This window comes from Gigantopelta aegis, chromosome 3 (genome assembly GCF_016097555.1).
Source record: "Gigantopelta aegis isolate Gae_Host chromosome 3, Gae_host_genome, whole genome shotgun sequence".
Lineage (NCBI taxonomy): Eukaryota > Metazoa > Mollusca > Gastropoda > Neomphalida > Peltospiridae > Gigantopelta > Gigantopelta aegis.
This window is the reverse complement of record NC_054701.1, coordinates 37,624,637-37,649,038: the sequence shown is the minus strand read 5'-3', so window position 1 is coordinate 37,649,038 and position 24,402 is coordinate 37,624,637. Positions and strand designations below refer to the sequence as shown.

General features: G+C 35.2%; 2 protein-coding genes across 5 annotated transcripts in view; one reads left to right on the top strand and one right to left on the bottom strand.

Annotated features, from left to right (window-relative positions):
• The window catches only part of LOC121368630 (coiled-coil domain-containing protein 66-like), a 31,204-nt gene extending 28,043 nt beyond the window's left edge, over nt 1-3,161 (bottom strand). The window contains exons 1-2 of the mRNA XM_041493368.1: nt 3,074-3,161; nt 31-92 (exon numbers count right to left, since the gene is read on the bottom strand). Coding sequence (XP_041349302.1) covers nt 31-92; nt 3,074-3,084 — 73 coding nt within the window. The 5' untranslated portion in view covers nt 3,085-3,161. The remainder of the gene's footprint in view (nt 1-30; nt 93-3,073) is intronic.
• A 2,631-nt stretch (nt 3,162-5,792) lies between these two features.
• LOC121367990 overlaps nt 5,793-24,402 on the top strand; it is a 34,886-nt gene continuing 16,276 nt past the window's right edge. For 3 of the 4 annotated variants that reach the window (XM_041492472.1, XM_041492471.1, XM_041492470.1), the window contains exons 1-3: nt 5,819-5,919; nt 18,364-18,561; nt 24,058-24,119. In XM_041492472.1, the coding sequence (XP_041348406.1) occupies nt 18,485-18,561; nt 24,058-24,119 (139 nt within the window). In that variant the 5' untranslated portion in view covers nt 5,819-5,919; nt 18,364-18,484. Of the gene's footprint in view, nt 5,920-18,363; nt 18,562-24,057; nt 24,120-24,402 lie in introns of all 4 variants that reach the window. The other variant, XM_041492473.1, reaches the window with a different exon arrangement.

Below are 24,402 nucleotides of genomic sequence, written 5' to 3'. Positions count from 1 at the left end.
TTATACAATAATGTTATTAAAGATCCATACCTTGTTGCCACAGTATAGATGGTTTTCCATTGTGAGATTCTACATTGAACTTTAAGGAAGACCTGTCAAAAACAGAAAATAACTTTGCAGTAAGAGTGTATCAATAATCATGATCATAGCTGGCAGTTCATCTTGAATTTACTGCCTATATTCAACTCAAGGTATTACAAATATTTAATGAAAATAACTTTGCAGTAAGAGTGTATCAATAATCATGATCATAGCTGGCAGTTCATCTTGAATTTACTGCCTATATTCAACTCAAGGTATTACAAATATTTAATGAAAATGTATTATTAAATGGATACAAACAGCTTGCAATCTATATAATTCACTATTAAAAATCCAAAAGTATGAATATTTTGCTAGTTTTGGTGGTGTTACAGGTTTAATAATGATGGGCATTGCCAAAATTTTCATACTGCGATGCAGGAACCTGAATTTCGATATGTAACACAATATACTGGGAAGACTAATTCTCAATTATTAGACTTTATAAAGTGCTATATTATTTAGTATAATTTAATAAAATGACACACCGGTCAACAACGTTTCGTTCCAAAAAAACAGGTAGTTTTTGTTTGGAAACATAATGTGTGTGACTAAAATGTATACAAAATTAAATTATATATTATAAGCACAATATATCAGTAAGTTAGAAAAATGTTGTGATACGTGTTGTTCAAAATTTATATTGCAGTACACCGATTATACTGCACATCTCTGAGCTCCATCTACATTTTTAAGTCTGTGAATGCATAAATATTTTAATGTAATTTAACAAGATCACTGTTATTATCACCCAACATCTAAAGTGGCCATTACATTACAGAATTATAAATGACAGTAATAAACCCTGTTTCTTGATAATTTGTCCATTACCATTTTAGGGGTTATAGGTTATTTGTTGGAGAATGTTTTAATTTCATTGATCAATAATGGTTACACGGGTCATGATCCATTGCAAAGTTTGTTTTGTTTAATGGCACCACTGGTGCACATTGATGTCAATGATCCATTACATGCTAATAACATAAGCCCATATATTTTCCCCATTATATTAAACAAAAACTACTATTAGGACATGTCATGACACAACAGATTGATAAAAAATACATCACAATACCCTTAGTTAGTAATACCATACACAATTCTCTTTTATGTCCAGACAGTGGCAGAGCTACCAGACAATTGCAATGTCTGGTAATCTAATACACACACCTGCTAAACAAATATCACAGGTAAAGGCAACTAAAAGAATAGACCAATTAACTAAGTAAATGGTTAATTTTATCATTTTAGCATGTAGGTTTCTGAAGTACATCACTTCTACCGGCCTCAGTGGCGCTGTGGTTAAGCCATCGGACTACAGGCTGGTAGGTACAGGGTTCGCTCAATGGGTAGGTGTACGGCCACTACACCCTCTTCTCTCTAACTAATGACTAACCAACTAACGACTAAACAACTAATAGTTAACCCACTGTCATCGACAGACAGCCCAGATAGCTGAGGTGTGTGTTCCCAGGGCAGCGTGCTTGAACATTCATTGGATATAAGCATGAAAATAAGTTGAAATGAAATGAAACATCACTTCTTCATAGAAAAAACATGATACATACCTGGTAGTCAGACAATTATTTAGTTTTGTAGCCAGTTTGAGAATGGTGGTTTATTTTGTATACGAAAACAATATAATTATTTCTGATTTACTGGGATGAATATTATTATAGAACATTGCGAAGCATTCGTTTCGTCTTTCCACAAAAATCAGCAGACCAACTACATTTGTTTTTTCAGTTCTAAATGATGCATTAAGTATAAATGTAACTACTTATTCCCCTGAGGGCTGATTCTGTGGGATCGACCAAAATGGCTGTGCCCACATTATATGTCATCAGGGTTTTTTGTGTTTTATTAATTAAATATACCAATATACTTTGTTAACGACTACAATAAATTACTCTCCTTTTAATGGAATACTCTTCAAGAGGGATGGAAGCCTCCAAAGTATGGGCGATTACTTTATATCTTAAGTAGTAAGTGTCATGACGTTAGATTATGTTACATTATTCCACTTCTAATTTTTTTTCTTCAGAAATGTGGGATAAACTTTCAGGAACTGATGTCATGAAGTTCATCATATGATGGAAGCTTTTTTGTTGTTGTTGCATCATTTCTGTAGATAACAAGCGATTGTATCCCGTCCGAAGGGACATAGAATGTGTTAAGAAAAGTATTGACATAATGTGCCCTGTGCACTATATAAGGTCGACAAGTCACTTTTTGCATCCTTGTTTTGGCATAAATATAGCATATCTCACCATAATTTCACTTGAAATCCTAATTTCGTAAATGGTACAATTTTTTAATTACAAGATTTTCTTCAAACACATCCAGGTGCATTAATAATGTTCAAACAAAACAAAATCAATAAGGAGATGTAAAGTGACGTCGTTGGAAAACTGACGTCATTCAAATTCAAAATTAGCTGTATTATTACAATGCTTCGACACCTGTCAAAATTCTATAACCAGCAGACTACTTTGTTTACAGGTGGGTATATTTTTATGTTTTGTTTATAATTCTGGACAAAATGTTAAGTTTAATTTTAAAAGATCAAAGAAATAAAAGGAAGTACCTTTTGTCAAATATATCATATCAAAAAGTTACAATTGGATATGTTATATTTATTGTGTACAAAGACAAAACATGGGTGCGAAAAGTGACTGTCGTTGACCGTAGTTTGTATCATGCAATGCGACTTTCCGATACCGACTCTTTGGTACCAATTAGAGATCCTGAACCATTAACATCATGGCATTATTACAAAATTACAAATAAGGTCAGTTTTATGTGAAAAATTTAACACAAAGTAACTTTGTCAATTCCACATGCCTAACGCCGTAACGGCAAAAGATGTAGGAACCAGTCATAAATTTTTAAAATAAAATTCATATGACACTTGTCAGTCATTCAGTACGGTAACAACAAACATATACTACATGGTTTAGTTTTTAATATAGCTTTTTAAAAATATAAATACCCAAAACTCATGCTGTCAAAACGATTTTTGACAACAAAAACACATAACTAAAAGACGGAAATATACTGATGTTATTTGTCGCCAACAACTATTTAAACGCATGCGCATTCGGACCGGTTCTTTAGACTTAAACTATAGAGTTGAAGAGCGACTTCAAGTCAACTACAGTCAAATGACCAACTGAAGAACTATCATGGATGACGATGACGATGACGATGATGATGATAATATCATGATGATGCTGATCAGTATTATTTAATGTGAAGTTAACTGTGTAACACGTTTGAGTGGGTATCTAATAAGGATAGCAATTAATATTTTATTAAGCTAAAACATTAAATAAATATTAATATCACTAGTAATAAATTATAAGGCTTAAATTACATATGTATTTGTTGATTCAGATGTTTGTTCATGTAATAATGTATATTTATGTTATTGTTACTGCAGATAAATGTATAATATATTGTTATTTTTGCTCTGCCCATATTCGGGTGTTATGCAAATAAATTATTCTTATTCTTATCCTTATTCATTTAAAATGCTACAAAAATGTGTGGTGTTTTGTTAATACTTTCAGTTTGGTTTGACGTAAGAAAAAAGGAAAAAGTGTTTTGGGAATAACAACAAAGTAATAATAATAATAATAATAATAATCACATACTATTTTTTAATGCAATTTAGAAAACAATCAGCTCAGAAACAAATAACTTGTAGTAAATTCCATAGCATGAAAAAATTCGTTCCCAGTGGGAAGGTCTATGACCTCACTACACAGATTAGCCCGAGTACTCTGACTGTAAGAGAGCTAGACGGACATTTGGACATAAATACGTTCTCAATACAGTCAGAGACCAAGCTATGCATTTTTTTGGCAGTTCCCGACAACCAAAAAGTTGGCAAAGATTTCCGCTCTAATATCACAACAATCCTATGTTTGACGTTAAATACTTTTACATCGATCATTTTCGAGTTAATTGATTTTTAAAAAATCCACATATTAATCACTAATACACACACTACAGAAAGAAACCCGACAGCACCCACATTCAGCTAAGCTTCGGCAAACTCCGGACAGCAGAATTCTACGCTTCGTAACACTCCGTCGCAAGAATTACAAAGCTCGCCGACCTATATCGTGACGTTGAGTCACATGATCGCCCACTCAGCCATTCCGTCTACTAGGCGGAATCGCCCAGTGGGCGATCACGTGATCTACGTCACGAAATAGGTCACCGAGCTTTGTAATTCTTGCGACGGAGTGTCATGAAGCGTAGCTGAATGTGGGTGCTGTCGGATTTCTTTCTGTACTATGTGTATTAGTGATTAATATGTGGATTTTTTTAAATCAGTTAACTCGAAAATGATCGATGTAAAGGTATTTGACGTCAAACATAGGATTGTTGTGGTATTAGAGTGGAAATCTTTGCCAACGTTTTGGTTGTCAGGAATTGCCCAAAAAATACATAGCTTGGTCTCTGACTGTAACGTGAGCGTATTTATGTCCAAATGTCCGTCTAGCTCTCTTACAGCCAGAGTACTCAGGCTATACACAGATGTGATCTGCCATTGAAACCCATGTCAAATTGCTCAACTTCAAATGAAGATTACCAATAGAACGGGTTCTCGTTGGCACTAATAACATATACCATTGCGAATATACATTATATAAGCATTTATTTTCACTCCAAAATTGAGAACATTTCCGTCTCAGGTTTTTGTTATATGACCAATCCGAACAGGTGGTTCGTTTCACCGATTCACCCCAGCTGTCACTAACGCTATGCACTCATGTCCCAAAAGGTAAATGCACAATATTACAAAATAGCATGGGCAAAATACAGCCAGAAGGCTTATCATTAACACATACATATTGTTGTAATTCTTCACCATTTCCTAGAAGTGAATATGTGAACCATATAACTTGTGTCACAATTAGGAACTATAGTGGACCGTGATCAATCAACTCTCACCCGGGAGTGATCCGTGTAGTGAGACCTATTTAGTTAAATTATTAGCACTCTTATTCTGAACAGTCAGCACTGACAAGTATATTGTGGGTGGGTGTACGGCATTGTGTTCTATGATATGCCCATTTGTTCAACCAGGGGGACAATAAAATTATATTTAAAAGTCTTCCTTTAATATGTAACTTGAAATTATATTTTTTCGGGGTGCAGTTATATTCACAAGGGGTGGGGGGATCACACTAGTATAGTCATGTTATGGAGTTTGTTTTGTTTAACGACACCACTAGAGCACATTGATTTATTAATCATCGGCTGTTGGATGTCAAACATTTGGTCATTTTGACATATATAGTCTTAGATAGGAAACCCGCTTCATTTTTCCATTGGTAGCAAGGGATCTTTTATATGCACCACCCCACATACAGGATGCCACATACCACGTGGAACGAGAAATAGCCCAATGGGCACACCGACGGGAATCGATCCCAGATCGACCGCGCATCAAGCGAGCGCTTTACCACTGGGATACGTCTAATCCCATATATGCTATAGGACGACAGGAAAATATATAATGTGATAGTGGGATTAAGATGTGTTTGTAGGGGGCATGGCACCCATGACCCCCTCTGGTTATGCCAGTGCCATACTACCTACACAACAGTCCTATATTGTGCTTGTAATGGTGTAACTCCAACTTAATTTTCAGTAATATGTTTGGCAGGTGTTTGTAAAATAGAGTAGTTTCCCTTTATAGCTCTGCGCATGTTTGAACAAAAATAGTTGTGCCTGTTGACAACGGAAAGTGTGGAAACGATTCAAGACTCCTTTATTACAGATCATTTGTGATCTGTTTTCTCAAGTTGCTATGAATTTTGAGTAAGTATCATAGTATTCAAGGATGTGAATAGTTTTAGACAGTCGTTGTTTTAAAGTGGTGTTTACAACTTTTTGTTTGCGTGAATCTGGAAAAGAAATGAAAGGAATGTTCGTTGAATAACACCTTGGCAGATTTAAAACTGCGGCTATTCGGTGTTTAACCTACAGTTACATGCATATTCTACTTTTTAGAGTATTCACTATTCATTTGGCTAAGCATATGTACACCATTATTACTACTCACCCTAACAACTCATAAAGGACCTTTACCAGGCCTATTTGATAGAAATCATAGTCACTTCATACCCTATTGTCCAAACCAAATTGTTAACAACTAAGAAAAATTACTCTCCTACCTTTAATTGCCGTTAGATTTCCTCCAAAGTTTGTCCAGACACAAATCCTGAAAAAAACATTACAATGACACAGATTCCACATACCAAATGCTAGCCATGTCATCTATATCAACTTTGCTGAGAGCACATAGGGAAAAAAGCATGTAATTTTGTATCAGCTGCCATTTTGACTTTTTATGGAATATTCTTCAAGAGGGGTGAAAGGATAGGACTTAATCTAACAACGTCATAACATGTTATGATATAAAATCAAACGTGATGATGTCATATTATTATTTATTATTATTATTTTAATGATACCACTAGAGATCATCGATTTCATATTAATTGTGTCACATACTTTGGAGGCTTTCACCCCTCTTGAAGAGTATTCCATAAACAAGCAACATGGCAGACGGTAGAAAACTTCATGTATTTTTCCCCATGCAATCTCAGCAAAGACAATATCGGCGACATCGTTGCAGTCTCATGTGTGGAATCTGTATATTTGTAGTGGGTTTTTTGCGATTGGTGTCTGGACAAACTTTGGAGGAAATCTAACGGCAATTAAAGGTAGGAGAGTAATTTTTTGTAGTTGTTAACAATTTGGTTCGGACAATAGTAATATCGTACCATCCATTTTGTACTATGCTGCATGGTCATTTCGTACTCTAGTCATTTATACCTTGGTCATTTCGTACCATTGCAAACGTCATTTCGTACTGTACACATTTCATACCATTGTGAAACGTCATTTCGTACCCTATTGTCCGAACCAAATTGTTAACAACTACGAAAAATTACTCTCCTACTTTTAATTGCCGTTAGATTTCCTCCAAAGTTTGTCCAGACAGAAATCTTGAAAAAACCATTATAATGACACAGATTCCACATACCAGATGATAACTATGTCACCTATATTGACTTCGCTGAGAGCGCATAGGGCAAAAAGCATGTAATTTTGTGCCAGATGCCATTTTAACTTTTTATGGAATATTCTTCAAGAGGGGTGAAAGGATAGGACTTAATCTAACAATGTCATAACATGTTATGATATAAAAGAAAACGTGATGACATCATTTATTATTTTTTTAATTATTATTATGATTATTTTTAATGATACCACTAGAGGATCATTGATTTCATATTAATTGTGTCACATACTTTGGAGGCTTTCACCCCTCTTGAAGAGTATTCCATAAACAAGCAACATGGCAGACGGCAGAAAACTGCATGTATTTTTTCCTATGCAATCTCAGCAAAGACGATATCGGCGACATCGTTGCAGTCTCGTGTGTGGAATCTGTATATTTGTAGTGTTTTTTTGCAATTTGTGTCTGGACAAACTTTGGAGGAAATCTAACTGCAATTAAAGGTAGGAAAGTAATTTTTTGTAGTTGTTAACAATTTGGTTCGGACAATAGTCATTTCATACCATAAAACGAATCGACCATAGCATAACAGCAGTGGTTTTTTTTTTTTTAAACCTTTATTTGGACAGTTTGAAATTCAGAACACGTTACTGTGCAGCATATCGTTATTGATACCCATAATACCTGTCAACTGTTATTTACATTTTACCTGACAAGAGCCGTACTTGGTATTTACTACTAACTGCCAGCTTCGATGTTTTGTGAAATGGCTTCAGATAATTAGTCTTAACTTTCACAAACAACAAAACAACATAATGGACCAACAAAATATTATTTATTAGATCTTCTTTTCAAACTTTTGACATGTATCTTTTTTGACAAGTTACAATTTGGCATAATGAAAAAGCAAGTTATACATGTACAGGCACAGCGGAGCAGGGGAGCTGGGGGGCTCCTGATTCATTTCAGGACATCTAGTTTTTAACCCCCTAGAAACATTATTTTGTGCCTTCTATCTCAATCAGCCCTCAATCAATGTCTACCTGCTTCTGCTGTGCCTGATGTATGCAGTCAGACCTCGTTACAACTTGCAAGACCATAACCAAAAATTATTGGGTTACGACTCATGTGGCAATAATGTTTATTTTTTTGCTGATAAAATATCCCTTAAATTAACCACAAATTTGTTTCAGTGTATGGTACGAAGTGACTTGATTTTTTTTAGGGACAAGATTAAATGGTTAATGATTTATAAAGTCAAAACAAAAGTCAGTTGCAGGTGGTTTTTGCATCTTATAGATGTAATTTAATGTTATTTTGTAAAAGACACTACCAGGGTGATTGCTATAAATTGTTATGCCATGGTACAATATGACTTTCGGTTATGATACGAAATGACCAAGGTACAAAATGACATTTTACAATGGTACGAAATGACCAGAGTACGAAATTACCAAAGTACAAAATGACCAGGGTACGAAACAACCAAATTAGGTACAGAATGTCTATGGTACGAAATGACCATGGTATGAAGTGACTAGTAACCTTTAATAGGAACGATATAGGGGGTGGGGGTGGAGGGAGGTAGTCCAAAGGGACATATAAAGTGTGGTTCTTTAATAACTTTATACATCCAAATATTGTTACATACCCTATATATAGCGGGTATTCAAAACTTTTGACACCATGTTTCGGAGCGGTTATAAAATCTATCCTAAAATCTATCTGCCACTTATCCTTCTGTAAAAAGAGGGATTTTTTTGGTGGGGATTCTTAAAAAAAAGTGGCGCTTGGTTTTTTTGTGGGTGAAAAGAAATAAAATAAAATAATTAATTAAAAAATAAATAAATAAATAAAATTTGTATATAACTACATATTGATAGAACAGACATTAAATGTACGTCATAAAAAATCATTATTGCGCCAAAATTCTTCACACCTAGCAGGACTCTGCTTGCACTGTCCAAAATGATTACGTAACAACACTCCAGACTAGACTTAATGTTATCCAATCAAAAACATGTATCTCTCCAGCTACCCGGTGCTGCCTGCACATGACCAATGAAATGGTTCCAATCACAAGTGGATGGGTTAATCGGTGGCGGTCACTCACACACATTTTTTTTATATGTACGTCATAAAAAATCATTATTGCGCCAAAATTCTTCACACCTAGCAGGACTCCACTTGCACTGTCCAAAATTATTACGTAACAACACTCCAGACTAGACTACTGTTATCCAATCAAAAACATGTATCTCTCCAGCTAACCGGTGCTGCCTGCACATGACCAATGAAATGGTTCCAATCACAAGTGGATGGGTTAATCGGCGGCTGTCACTCACACACATTTTGTTTATTGAATACTAGGCATTGCATTGAAATTTTCCTTTAGTTAAAAGGCAATATGAACGATTCTCTAGAGTATTTTGATCTGAAAAGTATGAAGAGGAAGCCTTCCTCCCAAAAGGGTCCTGTTTTTCACGATATTTCAAACAAACGGCCGCAAAGGAAAGTCTGAAAATCCCTGGAAAGGCACTCACGATTTCAGAGTTCAAGTTGGAGGTGATCGGGTTGTCAGTTATGGAAAGATGGCAAAGATGATGACACTCTGTTAGCTAATCATTTGGGTCCTGTGGTGTAAGATGACTTTGCAGTTTTGCTTCCTGCGGAGGAACGTTCGAGAAGCCGTGAAGTCTGCGAAATATTGGAAACATATTTTTAACTGCGTTTATTGCAACAAAGATGAAATGGTTTTTAGCTTTATTTTGGCAATTGGAAATCAACCGGAATATGTTATTGTGCTAGATATTGCTATTTTTAGTGCCCGCACAAAACTTGCCCATGAACGAATATTGGACTTCGTACCATGTATTATTGCATCATGACTGTGATGATAACAACATTTGAATTTTGAGTGCTTTTAAAATTCCCAAAGTTAATGTCATGTGTGTCAAGTCAAATTTTAGAAGTAAAACCCTATGATATTACAAACATGGATGATAATGAGATGAATTAAGGGTTCTCACACATCATGGAAAACTTGGAAAGTCATGGAATTTGAGATTTAAAAATCCAGGTCTGGAAAACCTGGTAAATATGATTTTCAATAAAAAGTCATGGAAAGTCATAGAAAATCATAAAATTGCTTCTGCAACTGACTCCACCCTGAAAAAAAAGACACCCGGAGATAAAATGTTTATAAAATGTATAATTCTTAAATTGGTAAATCCAATCTTGTCTAGAAGCACAAGTCCTGAACTGGAATGAATAGAAAAACATGTACTAGTTGCATAACTGAAAAGCATTTTAATTATATGTACTGTATATTGCTGTATATTAGCAAACTTTTCAAGTCTCTAAATACCATCATGAGTAAAGGGGTTGGCCAATACACGGAGTTAACCAAAAAATGTCTGAGAAAAACAACAAAATATCGGTATGTACAGAAATACAATACTAACGAAAAAATGTCTGATAAACTACGTTTCAAAACCTTACCATTGCATTATTTAACCAGTATTTTTAACAGCCTGTATTAAGTCCCATACCAGTGTCCATTTGATTGTTTGATACACAGTAAAATTTATATTTTATTCCCACGATTGACTGTTGCATGAGACCGACATTATCTTGATCGGATGTATCAATATTTTTCCTGTTTCAACTTGGACAACTACATACACATAAAAGTTGAGTCTGCTAATACATCATACCAACCTTTTTGTACCAGATATTGAGAGGCAAACTAAGGGGTCGGCTTATCCACAGGGTCGGTTTATACACAGTGATATACGGTATTGTGAAATTACAGAAATAAAGTAAGCTCAGATGTGAAATAACACAATCTAATTTGAAATAGCTGATAATGTTAGTTGCCATTTTAAAGGTTACTGGTTATTTGTTGGAGTTCTTCTATGCTGGCTTTTTTTGATGATAAAGAAAATAAATTCTGAGAGTATTGCTGAAGCAGTGTGTCTTCTACATGGCTGAACAATACCAATATCTTGAAGCCTTGCAAAGAAATGTCATGAAATATGTAATGTGATGGTTGTAATATTTCCCAGTTCAAGGGCCATAATTACATGCATGCTAAAACTACATTAAAGTTGATATGATAAAGCTATAAAGTCCATAAAATTGTGATGGTTGTAATAAAGTGTGTATCTCATTTTTCAAGGGCCATTACTCGGTCAAAATGGGCAAATCCTCATCAGTCGGTCGTGATGTGATTCAGTATATGATAATTAAAGATTGTTTGCAAAATTTAAACTCAATATCTTGATGCATTGCAAAAAAAAAGTCTAGAAAATGATAGTTTGAGGTATAACTTTCTCATAAATGGGTAAATTGCCATGATTCTTGAATTTGACCTGTAACTGTACATGATAACTTTGTTTTATTTAACGACACCACTGGAGCACATTGATTAATTAATCAGTGGCTATTTGATGTCAAACATTTGGTAAATCTTACTCGTAGTCATCCAAGGAAACCCACTACTTTTTTCCTAATGCAGCAAGGGATCTTTTATATGCACTTTCCCACAGACAGGAAAGTACATACCACAGCCTTTGACCAGTTGTGGTGCACTGGTTGGAATGAGAAACAATTCAGTCATTTGAATGGATCCACCTAGGTGGTTCGATCCTGCGACGCAAGCACCTCAAGCGAGCACTCATCCGACATCTAAATCTTGCCTCGTACATGATAAAACCCCAAATTTCAGCTAAATATCTTAAAGCATTGCAAAAATGTCCGGGAAATCATATGCAGGACAGCTGGACAAACTGGCAGATGTAGATAAAAACTATAGTCCCTGTTTAGTTGGACCGGTAATGGACTAAACTTTAACAGTAACATCAACAAATACATGTAAACATATGCTATTATTATTATTTACCGGTACATGTTTGTTTTTAATGTTGAATTTATTTATTTTTCTGGAGTAATAAGCTGTCATTGGTCATAATTCCTTACATGGCATGCTTATATTGTTAATAAAATATGTGCCTTCGATTTATTTTGTATTTTCTTCATTTTGCTGAACAAAGACTATATTATTGCATGTTATATAAACCACAATACAGGACTCTGTGAGGTTCATATATTTTATAATAGCCTTCACATTTTTACTTTTTCATTAAATTAATATACAAATACAATTGTTCAAATTACGCATTAGGGTGGATTAAATGTAATTAAATGTGCATATACACCTCATTCCAGCCAGTGCACCATGACTGGTATATCCAAGGCTGTGGTATGCGTTAGCCTGTCTGTTGGATAGTGCGTGTATATATATATATATAAAGATCCATTGCTACTAATGAAATGTTTTTGGTGGTATTGTCTCTAATACTATGTCAAATTTACCAAATGTTTCACATCCAATAGTCTATGATAAATAAATAAGTGTGTTCTAGTGGTGTCATTAAAACAACAAAAAAACCTTTAAAAGCCTTACTCAAGTATTGTGGGACTCGGCCTATAAAGGTTTTTACCCACATTCACCTCCACCAAAACCCCCCAACAAAACCACTCACTCATGTTGCAGAGACTTTTTGCAACTCCACTGAAGTAAACCTTTCACTGAAAATGGATGCATCATAAATGTGCTTACCACATTATTAACAAAGAAATGGTGTATCTGACTGATTCTAATAACTGAATTTATATATTATTACAGTTTTACTTCACTGTAGATTATTCATTAGTATAGTAAAAGGCCTGCAGAAGTTAAACATTTTCTATTAGCCAAACGAACAAGATTTTTTTTTTTAATCTACTACTCCGCAGATATTATCACCAGGTTATTATTATTATTATTATTTTAGCATAGTGTTTTGTCTTGTAACTCATGATAACTGATAGATAGTGATGGAAAGATGTACACACAATAAATGCTGATTGCTAGGTTGAGTCGGCAGTCGTCTTTGCCATGAACAAAATTGAGGTGAGCTGAAGATCACTCTCCTGAAGTAGTGCTAGGCTAGCAAACCACATGATATTTAAAAAAACATTTGTTGCAAGGCAATCAGTTTGCTGCTCTCCCAACCTCTGCAATTAAGAAAATTACCACAATAAAAAAATTGCCGCGGAAAAATAGTGTCCACGGCGATATTTTCCATGGCAATTTTACCATTAACATGTTTGCAACTCTGGATTGTAAGTAAATTTGAATGATGAGTTTATTTGTGTTTGCCAATATGCTGTAAGATTAATTTATACCAGTGGGGGTATTCGTTGACTGAAAGTGACATAACAGTTAACACGCAAATAACACGTTCACGATCAAGAACAATGGGGTTGTAAAGGGATGACAATTTATCATATATACAGCGTAGTCATTCCACACTGACATGCCAGTTCAATCCTTATCATTTAATATATTACATCAAAGTGTCAGAATATATTTAAATCGATATAGAATTTAAATAATTTTCTTTAATAATGGCATTTGCTGGTTGAACTTTGGATTGGTATTTTACATATATTTCCGATCATACCCGATAGAGCTGAGATTCAGATAATTTAGTAATAACGGTGCAGTTACTGTTTTAATATTTACTTTTAATCTGTTTTCAGTTACAAAGTATTTTTTTTTTACGAGAACGAAAAAAATAAATCTTGAAATAAAAATCCAGTATAGTCCATGGCAAAAGAAATGCTGCAGAAAATGAAAAAATTCTGTGGCAATCTCCACATCATTGCCGCCGGCAATAACAGGAATTGTCTTCTAAAACTGTGAGCATGAGTGCTTGCTCATCTTTCGGAAAGGTTTTTGTGACAAAGACTGGCAGTTGTCTAAAAATATGCACCAACAAAATTACATAAACCAGCTGACATAATAGTCTTATTGGCGAATATCTGCAGATTAGACATGACATTGTCGTGACCGTTATATCTTTACCCAACGCGTACATGTACCATTTGTGTGACAGTATTGTTAGTAGCTGTGTTCTCAGTTGAAGGAGAAATCAGCATGGGAATTTGCAACAAAGCAGGCATCAACATAAGTCAAGAACGGTTGTTCAGACTGTGATGTGAAACAAATAGAGGGGAGTGATTAATTGTTCCACTAATGTACATTATATGGAGCCGTTGAAGATACTACCATAATGATAATGATATATGTACTATACAAAATTTACATGCTGAGATGGGCTAAAAAATTACTCTCCTTGAGTAATGGAGAGCGAGAGTGATAGCTCCCGTTAAGCGGTGAGTTGACAACTTTATACATATTTTGTAACCTACAAGTTACCAGAACACATAATTTACATGGGTTACCAAGTACTACTTGTATTGATATTCTTATTTCAGTGTCAATACAATAGGCATTTACATGTATTGTTTGAAGTAGTCAAAGTATTTTGTGATTTGTAAGACTATTTGTTACACATCATCGCTGCTTGACACAGAATGCACCAAAACGTAAATGTACTGGGTCCTCTTACAACGTTATAGGAAATATTTGCTGGGTAAAACTTTTAATTTCCTGCTTTAATTATTAACGTGTTGACATCTCAGCCCCAGCTGGTCATGTAATATTGATTCACAGGTGCATTCTCCAACCCAGCGTTTTGAAATCTTATCTAGAAATGAGTATCCTAATGATTCCACAGGATGTATAAATTGCAGTATTATGAAATGTCTGGCATGCTCCATTTGGTCATGTCAGAACTGTCAACAACAAAAAAATCCCACTAAACCAGATGTACTAAAATGAAAATCTAAGTAAAACATTTAATTTTAATCAAATATACCATACATTGTTGCACGAGGAATGCAGATTTAACTTTTTTTGCAGACACTGTATACAGGACCGGGTATGTGTGGTTTGTGCCATATGTGTTTACATGCATGTGAATGTATCATGTTTGTGTGTGTGTGCTCGCATGCATGTGTGTGTGTGTGTGTACAAGGCTCAAAATTCATTTTGTGGAATGAAAGCAATCTCTGCTTCTAACATTTTAGTCTGAAAATAAATGCTAGAAAATGAGAAGTAGCTCTAGACCGCTTGTATTGATACTGTGTAAACCTTCACTCTTGATTTATGTAAATTGAAACTACTAATTTCTGTCTCACTTTATGAAGTGAAAAGGTGACATTATATATAGGTATTACTTTTTCAGTAGGGGTGATGGCATCAACTTTTGCGTTCAGCTCAATGTTAACGTTTCGCATTTAGCTCCTACATCAGTGAATCATGGTTTATAGTTGCACCTAAGGATATTAAAGTTTATTATTATTATTAATGTTTATTTTAGTATTTATTTATTTATTTTTATGGATACAAGTGTCAGTGATATGGAATAAGTGTTATGGTAGGTAACATATTTAATTCCTTGGAATTCTTGTTTTCCCTTCTTTTTAGTGATATTTAATTTAATATTGGTCGAGGTAATGTTGAAATAGTTTGAATTAATTTGTTAATCTGAATAGTTGTACAATGCTGTAAAATGAAAACCAAAAGCTGAGCTTGTAAAAAAAGATTACCAGAAAGCATATTTTGATTTGGCAATTGCCTCTTGATGGCTGTTCCTTTTGAGACTTGCATGTTGTTGGTGTTTATTAAAACAAACTTGCTTTCCACCTTTCAAACACAAACCACTCTTATTCTCAATTAGACCTAATTATAAAAGATAAGTTACGTTGTTTTGTCCTGCTGTTATGGGAAGTGAAAACCAACTGGTATGACGTATGCTGTCTGCTTAAGATTTCTATTGGTTGCATGTTGTCACACAAACGTAAAGTTATTCCATCTTTATCACTGAAATCACAGAGACTTATCTGACATAAAGTCTAGCAATCGTCTTCTGACATTTCAGTGTCACGACGGTTTATTGATTTTCAAAACAGATATTTTCATTGCCTATTCTCGTCCTGTCTTCTAAACAGCCTGTCGCATTCATATGGCATTCTAACGTTTGTGGAGGTTTTGTGTTCTGTGGTATTTGTGTTCAATGCTGAGAAAATAGTGAGTTTAAAGTATGTTCAGTTGAAAATCAGAGTTATTAGTGGGAATGAATTCATGTGGATTTGAGAAAGGTCATCATGAAGAATAGTTTCTGTGTTTGTTATGTCTTTTAGAATAATGTTTCTCAATCGTTTTGTGGTTGGACGATAGCTTTTTAAACTGATGTGACTTCTCTTGAAATTTTGACCTTTTGTATTCTGTGCTGCTAGATGTGTGTATATAATGGATCCAAAAAAGGAAAGAAATATTTGTAAACTATGACTATATGTATTTGATGTTTAACATATGGTTATTTCAACTCTTGAGAGAGAGACAGACAGACAGACAGACTAGTTTTCATCACATAGGCTTCTCCAACCGACAAAAGTAATGATACATATTTTATATTCACTTTCTCATAGACAAGACAGTACATACCATGGTCTTGAATGTACTAGTTGTGAGGCAGGCCTGAAGAAGGGGAAAAACTTAAGTCCACTGAGGGAAGTTCTGTCCTATCAGTGTTTCTGCCAGAACGAAATTTTTGGATGTGGAATTGAATGCAACCACAGTCAACTGGGGGTATAGGGGGCCTCCCCCAGAAAGAAAATGGGTGAAGAATAGGGTTAAGAAAATCAGTAATGATAAGTAATTAATTTTGTTGCCCAAAATTTGGTGTATGGCTCCATACCCGTTTTACCCTCTGGCTGTCTATGACTCATTGCTGGTTAATAAGGCGAGTGATATATCATGGACCACAGAAGGCCATGCTGTGGTAAATGGTTAATAAACACTGGTACAGTACTAATAGGCAAATAGTTATGCCAAAATTTGGTCCAAGTAGTGAGAAAGAAACCTTCTACCACAACTTACATGTTGGCTTCTACTACTGAATTGAAGAACAGGATCCCTTATACACACTTCCTTATAGACAGGACAGCACATACCTCAGCCTTTGATATACTCATAGGCTGGGACAGAATAAAAAGTTGTTGGATTCATCAATAGTGATCGATATGATGACCTATTTCTCTTCAGCGAGTGCTCTACCACTGAGCTAGATCCTGACGTAGGAAGATATAAATTATACATGTTTATATTCTTATTAATGGAAATCATTTTGGATCTATTTTATATGTTCAATTGATCATATATAGGAACATATCTTCTGGAGATGGTTTGGATAGCAGTTAATTTAATTTTGCATGGAGTTTCTTTTTATTGTGTTTCATTGTTCACCAGTCTAAGGATAATTTACATGTATTTGGTGATAGGTTGGAGAACATTTTGTTAGATTAATTACTGAGATGTTACAACCTATACAGCATGAAGTGTGTGTTATTGTGTTATGGATAATATAATGTGGAGAGCATGCATATAATATTCCGTGGAATATTTCTGATTATAATTTTAAGTACATAAAAATAAATGGTATATCTTCATGTACACTGGATTTTGTAATTAAGATATCTTAATGTCAGGATAAACAGATACTCTTAAGCAGGGACTCCTTTTAATCAGTGACCTGTGATAATTGGTCGCTGATTGCGTGGTCCCAGATGAATCACTTTATAACAAAATTACCTGTTAATGGAATCGCCTATCGGAAGAGGTCACTTTTTGGAAACACCTCAAGGGGTTCTTTAATCCAGATTTAATTGTGTGTCCGTGTGCTACCGATTTGATCTGTGGATTTATAAAGCTTTTTGACTATTGTGAGCGTGTCATTGTGAATAGAGGTGGAGTCCATAGTGTTCTATGCATGTAAATTTTCTCTTTACTGTTGATTATTTGTGTTTTTTATAGAAGCCTTGTATTTCTTTCATTCTGAGAGCTATATATTGGTTGCATGCATTTGTGTGTGTCTTCATGAGCATATGTATTTTATCACAAATAAATCAATACAAGTCCGCATTCGGTTTGACATTAATGATTAATTGAATCTAGGATTAAATGTATTTTCAGTTCATAATAAACAGTTCGCTATAGGTACACTGTAAGACAGGAATACAATCGTGGTGGTGTCTACCGTAATCAGAATGTCTTTTTCTGCATGGAGATATGACTTTTTTTTCAAGAGGAATGTTTGTAATTTAGGTCAGATTTTAATCAAATTGGGATTTTGGCATGAAGAGCTTTTCTATCAGAGTGAAGAATTTTTCTGATGTGGTTCCTAATCAAAGTCTTTGTCACTTTTTGCTTTCAATACAAAATAGATTTTTTTTTGTTTTGTTCTGTGTTTGTTAAATCTACATTCTGTTTTTGATGATTGTAGGCCATGAGCTACATGTACTGATATAAAATGTGACTGACAATATAGCTGCAGTTGTTTGAATTATTATATCAGTGAACATTATCTTCTGTGCGTATATAAATGTACATTTGAGCTGTGCAGTATGGTTCTCCTGAACGCCATGTCCAATGACAGGCTGCCTGGACTGAAAGAATGGAGATGGAGCAAAGACATGTTGGAGTAAGTAACATGTGCAGTGTGTCTCATCTGTTGCCTTGTTTGTCTCACAACCATGACCTTTTATGTACTAAATGCAAGGGATTTAGCCTAGTGGTGTTTCTAAATGTTGAAGTGGATTAAGGTGATTAAAAAAATCCAGTTACTAGCATTTTGATAGATTTGGTTTCATAATGTTGACCAAAATTCAAGATTTATGAAGTAATATAGACAGACAATAATTAAGCACTTATTGGTGAATTTTAGTTACTGTAGCGAATAACAAGTTGACACCATGGTGAGTACACAGTAAAACCTGTCCTAGTGGTTGCCTGTAATCAGCGGTCACCTACCGTAAACTGCCACTTTTGTCCCTCCAAAACGAGTTTTAATGTAAGTGCACTCATAATAAGCAGTCATCTGTCTAACACAGACAGTGGCCACCTAAATCCGATCCCAAATCGCTAAAATACCTGTATTAAAGCCGCACACCCTAGTTCCATCCAGCGAAAATAAATTATAATTTGGTTAATCTACAAACCTGTAACACACTTAGATCACGTTTTTATCAAATGGAGTGAAAAAGCAGGTTTTATATCGATAAATACCATGGGAATCCCCATGTCCCAATTGCTTGAAATAATTTTGAAAGTTAGTATTCTGATGTCACCGGTAAATGTCGCTCGAAGCACATCAATGCCTACGTCACGACAAATTTCACAGACTTGGGGTGCGTTCATTTCACCTCTCCTGGACATGTTCCAACTGTTCTGTCCTGGTTGTATCCCCTCTCCAGATATCGTAAGACTTAGCAAAATTATTGGTTTTAAGGGTTTGTAATGTTTTGTATTGAGATACTTACTTGTCTGAACTTTTACTGTTACTGAAAATGTTCACGAACTGTGAAGAAAAATCTCACAAATGAACAACAACAAATCGGATGTTGATTGCGCAAACCGTGCACGAGAAAACAAACCGAACCAAAATGATAACGGTCACGTGATATACCAACGTCTGTGACATTGAAATGGAAATATCCCCTCTAAAAATAGATTGGACCTCGCTTAACGGTTTTTTCTCGACAGAACGTCTTGTGAAAAAATGCAAAAAATGCATTTCGTGGTTTTACAAACATCAGGATTACCAAAAAGCACTTCAGGTGAATGGAAATGTGTATTCTAAATAATAAAATGTAAGTAAAGTGCAATTTTATTTGTAAAAAATGGGGTTTAATAGCGAAAAACAACGCCGTAATGGTTAACAAATGGCCGTAACTAGGGTGTGTCCCTTTAAAGGCATATTGTCACAGACCACTGACCTATTTAATGGTCTAACAAAGTATTACCTGAACAAAAATAATTTGATTTGTACCTAAATGTACTTTATTCAACCATCTTCATAACCACCATACTCCATTTATTAATGACATTTTGTAAAAATAATTGAATTATGGCAATGGTCCATAATTCAAAAACTAAAATTGCTCTATCATGGTCCAGTTACGGTGATGGCTTAGCTAGATTTGGTTTCCAACAATTAATGTAATTTTTATTTATTATCCAGTTTTAGAGAAATACGGTCCTTAAATCCGTGACAGTATACCTTTAAGTGGCCACAATAAACATTTATTATTATATAAAAGAGATATTTTCAACAACAGCAACAAGGTTCAGCAAACATTTGACCGTCACACCTTCAGGAATAACAGTACCTATTCAGTCCCGACATCTTTCCTGTGTATCAGTTAAGAAAGTATTACTCTGGCATGCATCTAATTGCCTCTGGGTAGGCTCTGGTATGCATGTAATTGCCTCTGGGTAGGCTCTGGTATGCATCTAATTGCCTCTGGGTAGGCTCTGGTATGCATGTAATTGCCTCTGGGTAGGCTCTGGTATGCATGTAATTGCCTCTGGGTAGGCTCTGGTATGCATGTAATTGCCTCTGGGTAGGCTCTGGTATGCATGTAATTGCCTCTGGGTAGGCTCTGGTATGCATGTAATTGCCTCTGGGTAGGCTCTGGTATGCATGTAATTGCCTCTGGGTAGGCTCTGGTATGCATGTAATTGCCTCTGGGTAGGCTCTGGTATGCATGTAATTGCCTCTGGGTAGGCTCTGGTATGCATCTAATTGCCTCTGGGTAGGCTCTGGTATGCATCTAATTGCCTCTGGGTAGGCTCTGGTATGCATGTAATTGCCTCTGGGTAGGCTCTGGTATGCATGTAATTGCCTCTGGGTAGGCTCTGGTATGCATCTAATTGCCTCTGGGTAGGCTCTGGTATGCATGTAATTGCCTCTGGGTAGGCTCTGGTATGCATCTAATTGCCTCTGGGTAGGCTCTGGTATGCATCTAATTGCCTCTGGGTAGGCTCTGGTATGCATGTAATTGCCTCTGGGTAGGCTCTGGTATGCATGTAATTGCCTCTGGGTAGGCTCTGGTATGCATGTAATTGCCTCTGGGTAGGCTCTGGTATGCATCTAATTGCCTCTGGGTAGGCTCTGGTATGCATCTAATTGCCTCTGGGTAGGCTCTGGTATGCATGTAATTGCCTCTGGGTAGGCTCTGGTATGCATGTAATTGCCTCTGGGTAGGCTCTGGTATGCATGTAATTGCCTCTGGGTAGGCTCTGGTATGCATGTAATTGCCTCTGGGTAGGCTCTGGTATGCATCTTATTGCCTCTGGGTAGGCTCTGGTATGCATCTAATTGCCTCTGGGTAGGCTCTGGTATGCATGTAATTGCCTCTGGGTAGGCTCTGGTATGCATGTAATTGCCTCTGGGTAGGCTCTGGCATGCATCTAATTGCCTCTGGGTAGGCTCTGGCATGCATCTAATTGCCTCTGGGTAGGCTCTGGCATGCATCTAATTGCCTCTGGGTAGGCTCTGGTATGCATGTAATTGCCTCTGGGTAGGCTCTGGTATGCATCTTATTGCCTCTGGGTAGGCTCTGGTATGCATGTAATTGCCTCTGGGTAGGCTCTGGTATGCATGTAATTGCCTCTGGGTAGGCTCTGGTATGCATCTAATTGCCTCTGGGTAGGCTCTGGTATGCATGTAATTGCCTCTGGGTAGGCTCTGGTATGCATCTTATTGCCTCTGGGTAGGCTCTGGTATGCATCTAATTGCCTCTGGGTAGGCTCTGGTATGCATCTTATTGCCTCTGGGTAGGCTCTGGTATGCATCTTATTGCCTCTGGGTAGGCTAAGCTTGACATTTGTAGATGAACTTTGACACTTACTATGAAAATACATCATATGAAGTTGGAATAAAATAATTAAATGGTAAAAAAAAAAAAAAAAGTTGAGAACGGTTAAATTAATACATTCCAGTTATATTATTTTTGAAGAAGCCGACATGTTGAAAGTTGATTTATTGTCAACTTAATTAGAACAAAAAGAAACAACAATAAACATTTTAAAGACTTTATATGTGGCAACCTGTAATCAGCGGGCATCTGTCTTAAGCGAGTTTGCTTGATTTAATTACACTTCTCATTTTTGAGAAGCCAAGCTAAATCCTGACATTTGATTGGATGTAAGTGCATAAAACCTATGTCATCTGAAAAGTAATATTGTGTTCATGGTCTTTGTTACAGGAAATACAAATACATGTACTTTACAGGCAGACCAAACCAACATTCCTTTAACATTCTTGTTGAACATGACCATATGCTATCTTATCCTTGGCCAGTAATCTATCCCACCCTACCCTACCCTACCCTATACAATAGAATGCCTTACCACACTAAACCAAACCAAACCTTAATCGAACCTTGCATAGTACCAGTACTCTTACCCCACCAATTAACCTAAATTCATAATTGTGTGTACCAAAACTGTGTTTAATTATCTTCTTGAAAATTACCAGAGCAAATGTAAATATAGATTCAGTGTAGGTTCCATTACTTCCAACTTTGTTACTTTGTTAGTTGTTTAATAATTGGATATTTGGCAGTTCTTCATCATTGTTGTTTTCGTTTGTCAATTAATTATTGATGATATTCACTGATTAGTAGATGTATGAAATAATTACTTCTTGTTTTTTTGCTAGTTGCTTGATTTCACTGTTGGAGATTAAATCAATTACGTGTTTGCTTCCTTAAGCTATGTGCTTCATTATATATTTCGGATTAATTGTATACGAGCCTTGAAGCCTTTACCATTGGATCTTTGAATAATAAAGAGCTGATAGGGGTGTTGTTTTACTAGCAAATAACTGGGGGTGGGGTGGGGTTGGGAGGAATGATGAATAGTAAAAAGAAATTAAGCTCTTTAAAGTGAATTGAATTGAAATGATTTTTAAAAACATTTAGTTTTTTAACCTACTTGTTTAAACTGTTCAAGTAATCCACTTTAAGACCATAAAATCATCTATGTTATTAAACATTATTATTATTAGAATAAAATTATTAAGGGACATTCCTGAGTTTGCTGCATTGTAAGATGTTTCCGACTAATAAAATATTTCTACTATTAAACTTACAGATTAAATATATTTCCTTGTTTAGAATATCAGTGTCTGTATATTCAATGTGTTTCTGGTCGTCTTAATATTTGTAAGAAGCCGAAACTGGATTTTCTGTTCAAATTCAATGTGTTTCTGGTCGTCTTAATATTTGTAAGAAGCCCAAACTGGATTTTATCTTTAAATAATTTCGTACATACAAAAAAAATATATTTAGGAAATTAAATTAAATTTAACCTAGTACAAATATTAGAACGATCAGAAACATGCTTAATATACAGCCACTAATATTTTATGCAGAAAAAATATATTTGATATGTAATTACAATGTTAAAAAGTCTTTGTTAGTCGATAGCTTCTTAAAATTGAAGCAAACTGAGAAATGTCCCTTTAACTATGATCTATATGGTTTAAAATCTATTTTACTATATATACATGTACTTTGTATTCCAATAATTAGTACAGTGTTGTTCCTACTTTTGCTTTCACTTACGTATTGCAATTTGTCTGACAAAATATGTATGCTAAATGTTTGAAACGTTATTTGAAATCAAAGATGACATCATTATTCATTACTTGATGTCATTCATGTACATTTTAAGTTTGTCATTACATATTTGCAGTCTATGAAAAGTCGCACGAATTATGTCACTGTTCTAGAGTCGTTTTTCCATTTAGCCAAAAGCAAGATTTTCACAAAATTTTATAAAATCAAAATGAAAACATATTATGTCATCTTTTGATATTTGACTATAACTTTGCAAAACCTTTGTTATTAACCTATGTTATCATAAAGTTAACCTTTAAAACCAAGTTTAGAACTTTCTAAGATTATGACAAGTACATAACTATAATAACACTGAATGATAAATGACCAACTACAATTATTATTAAGGAATAGTGTGCATTAAATATCGCTGAATATGCATACTAGTCCAAAAGCCTGGACCTGAGTATTGCTTTATCTTGCTATAAAAGGAGATAACCAAGTTTAGGAAGCTTTTAGAAAATGAAATGTCACAAAGTTCCTAATACGTTATTATTATTTGTTTTTAACAGTAGTGCTGTCAGGTTTGAGGTGGAAAAGACACGTGGTAAACCAAGCATACTGTGGCAACAAGGTAATATTATATGTGTGTGTTATTTTACATTTTAAAGGGTTTATCCCGAGTTTGCAGCCATTGTATTATTTGTACAACATATGGAGCCTTTTTAATTACTAAAATCAGGCACAGATCCAGGATTTTTTAATAAAGGGGGTTCAAAACCTGTTGTTGTTTTTGTAACATAGATTTTAAAGGTCCTTGACAATTGGACGGGATATTGCATATTCTGTAATATATATTGTTTTACCAAAAATAGGATTGGGGGGGGGGGGGGGGGGGGGGGCCTTTGGGCCCTTGC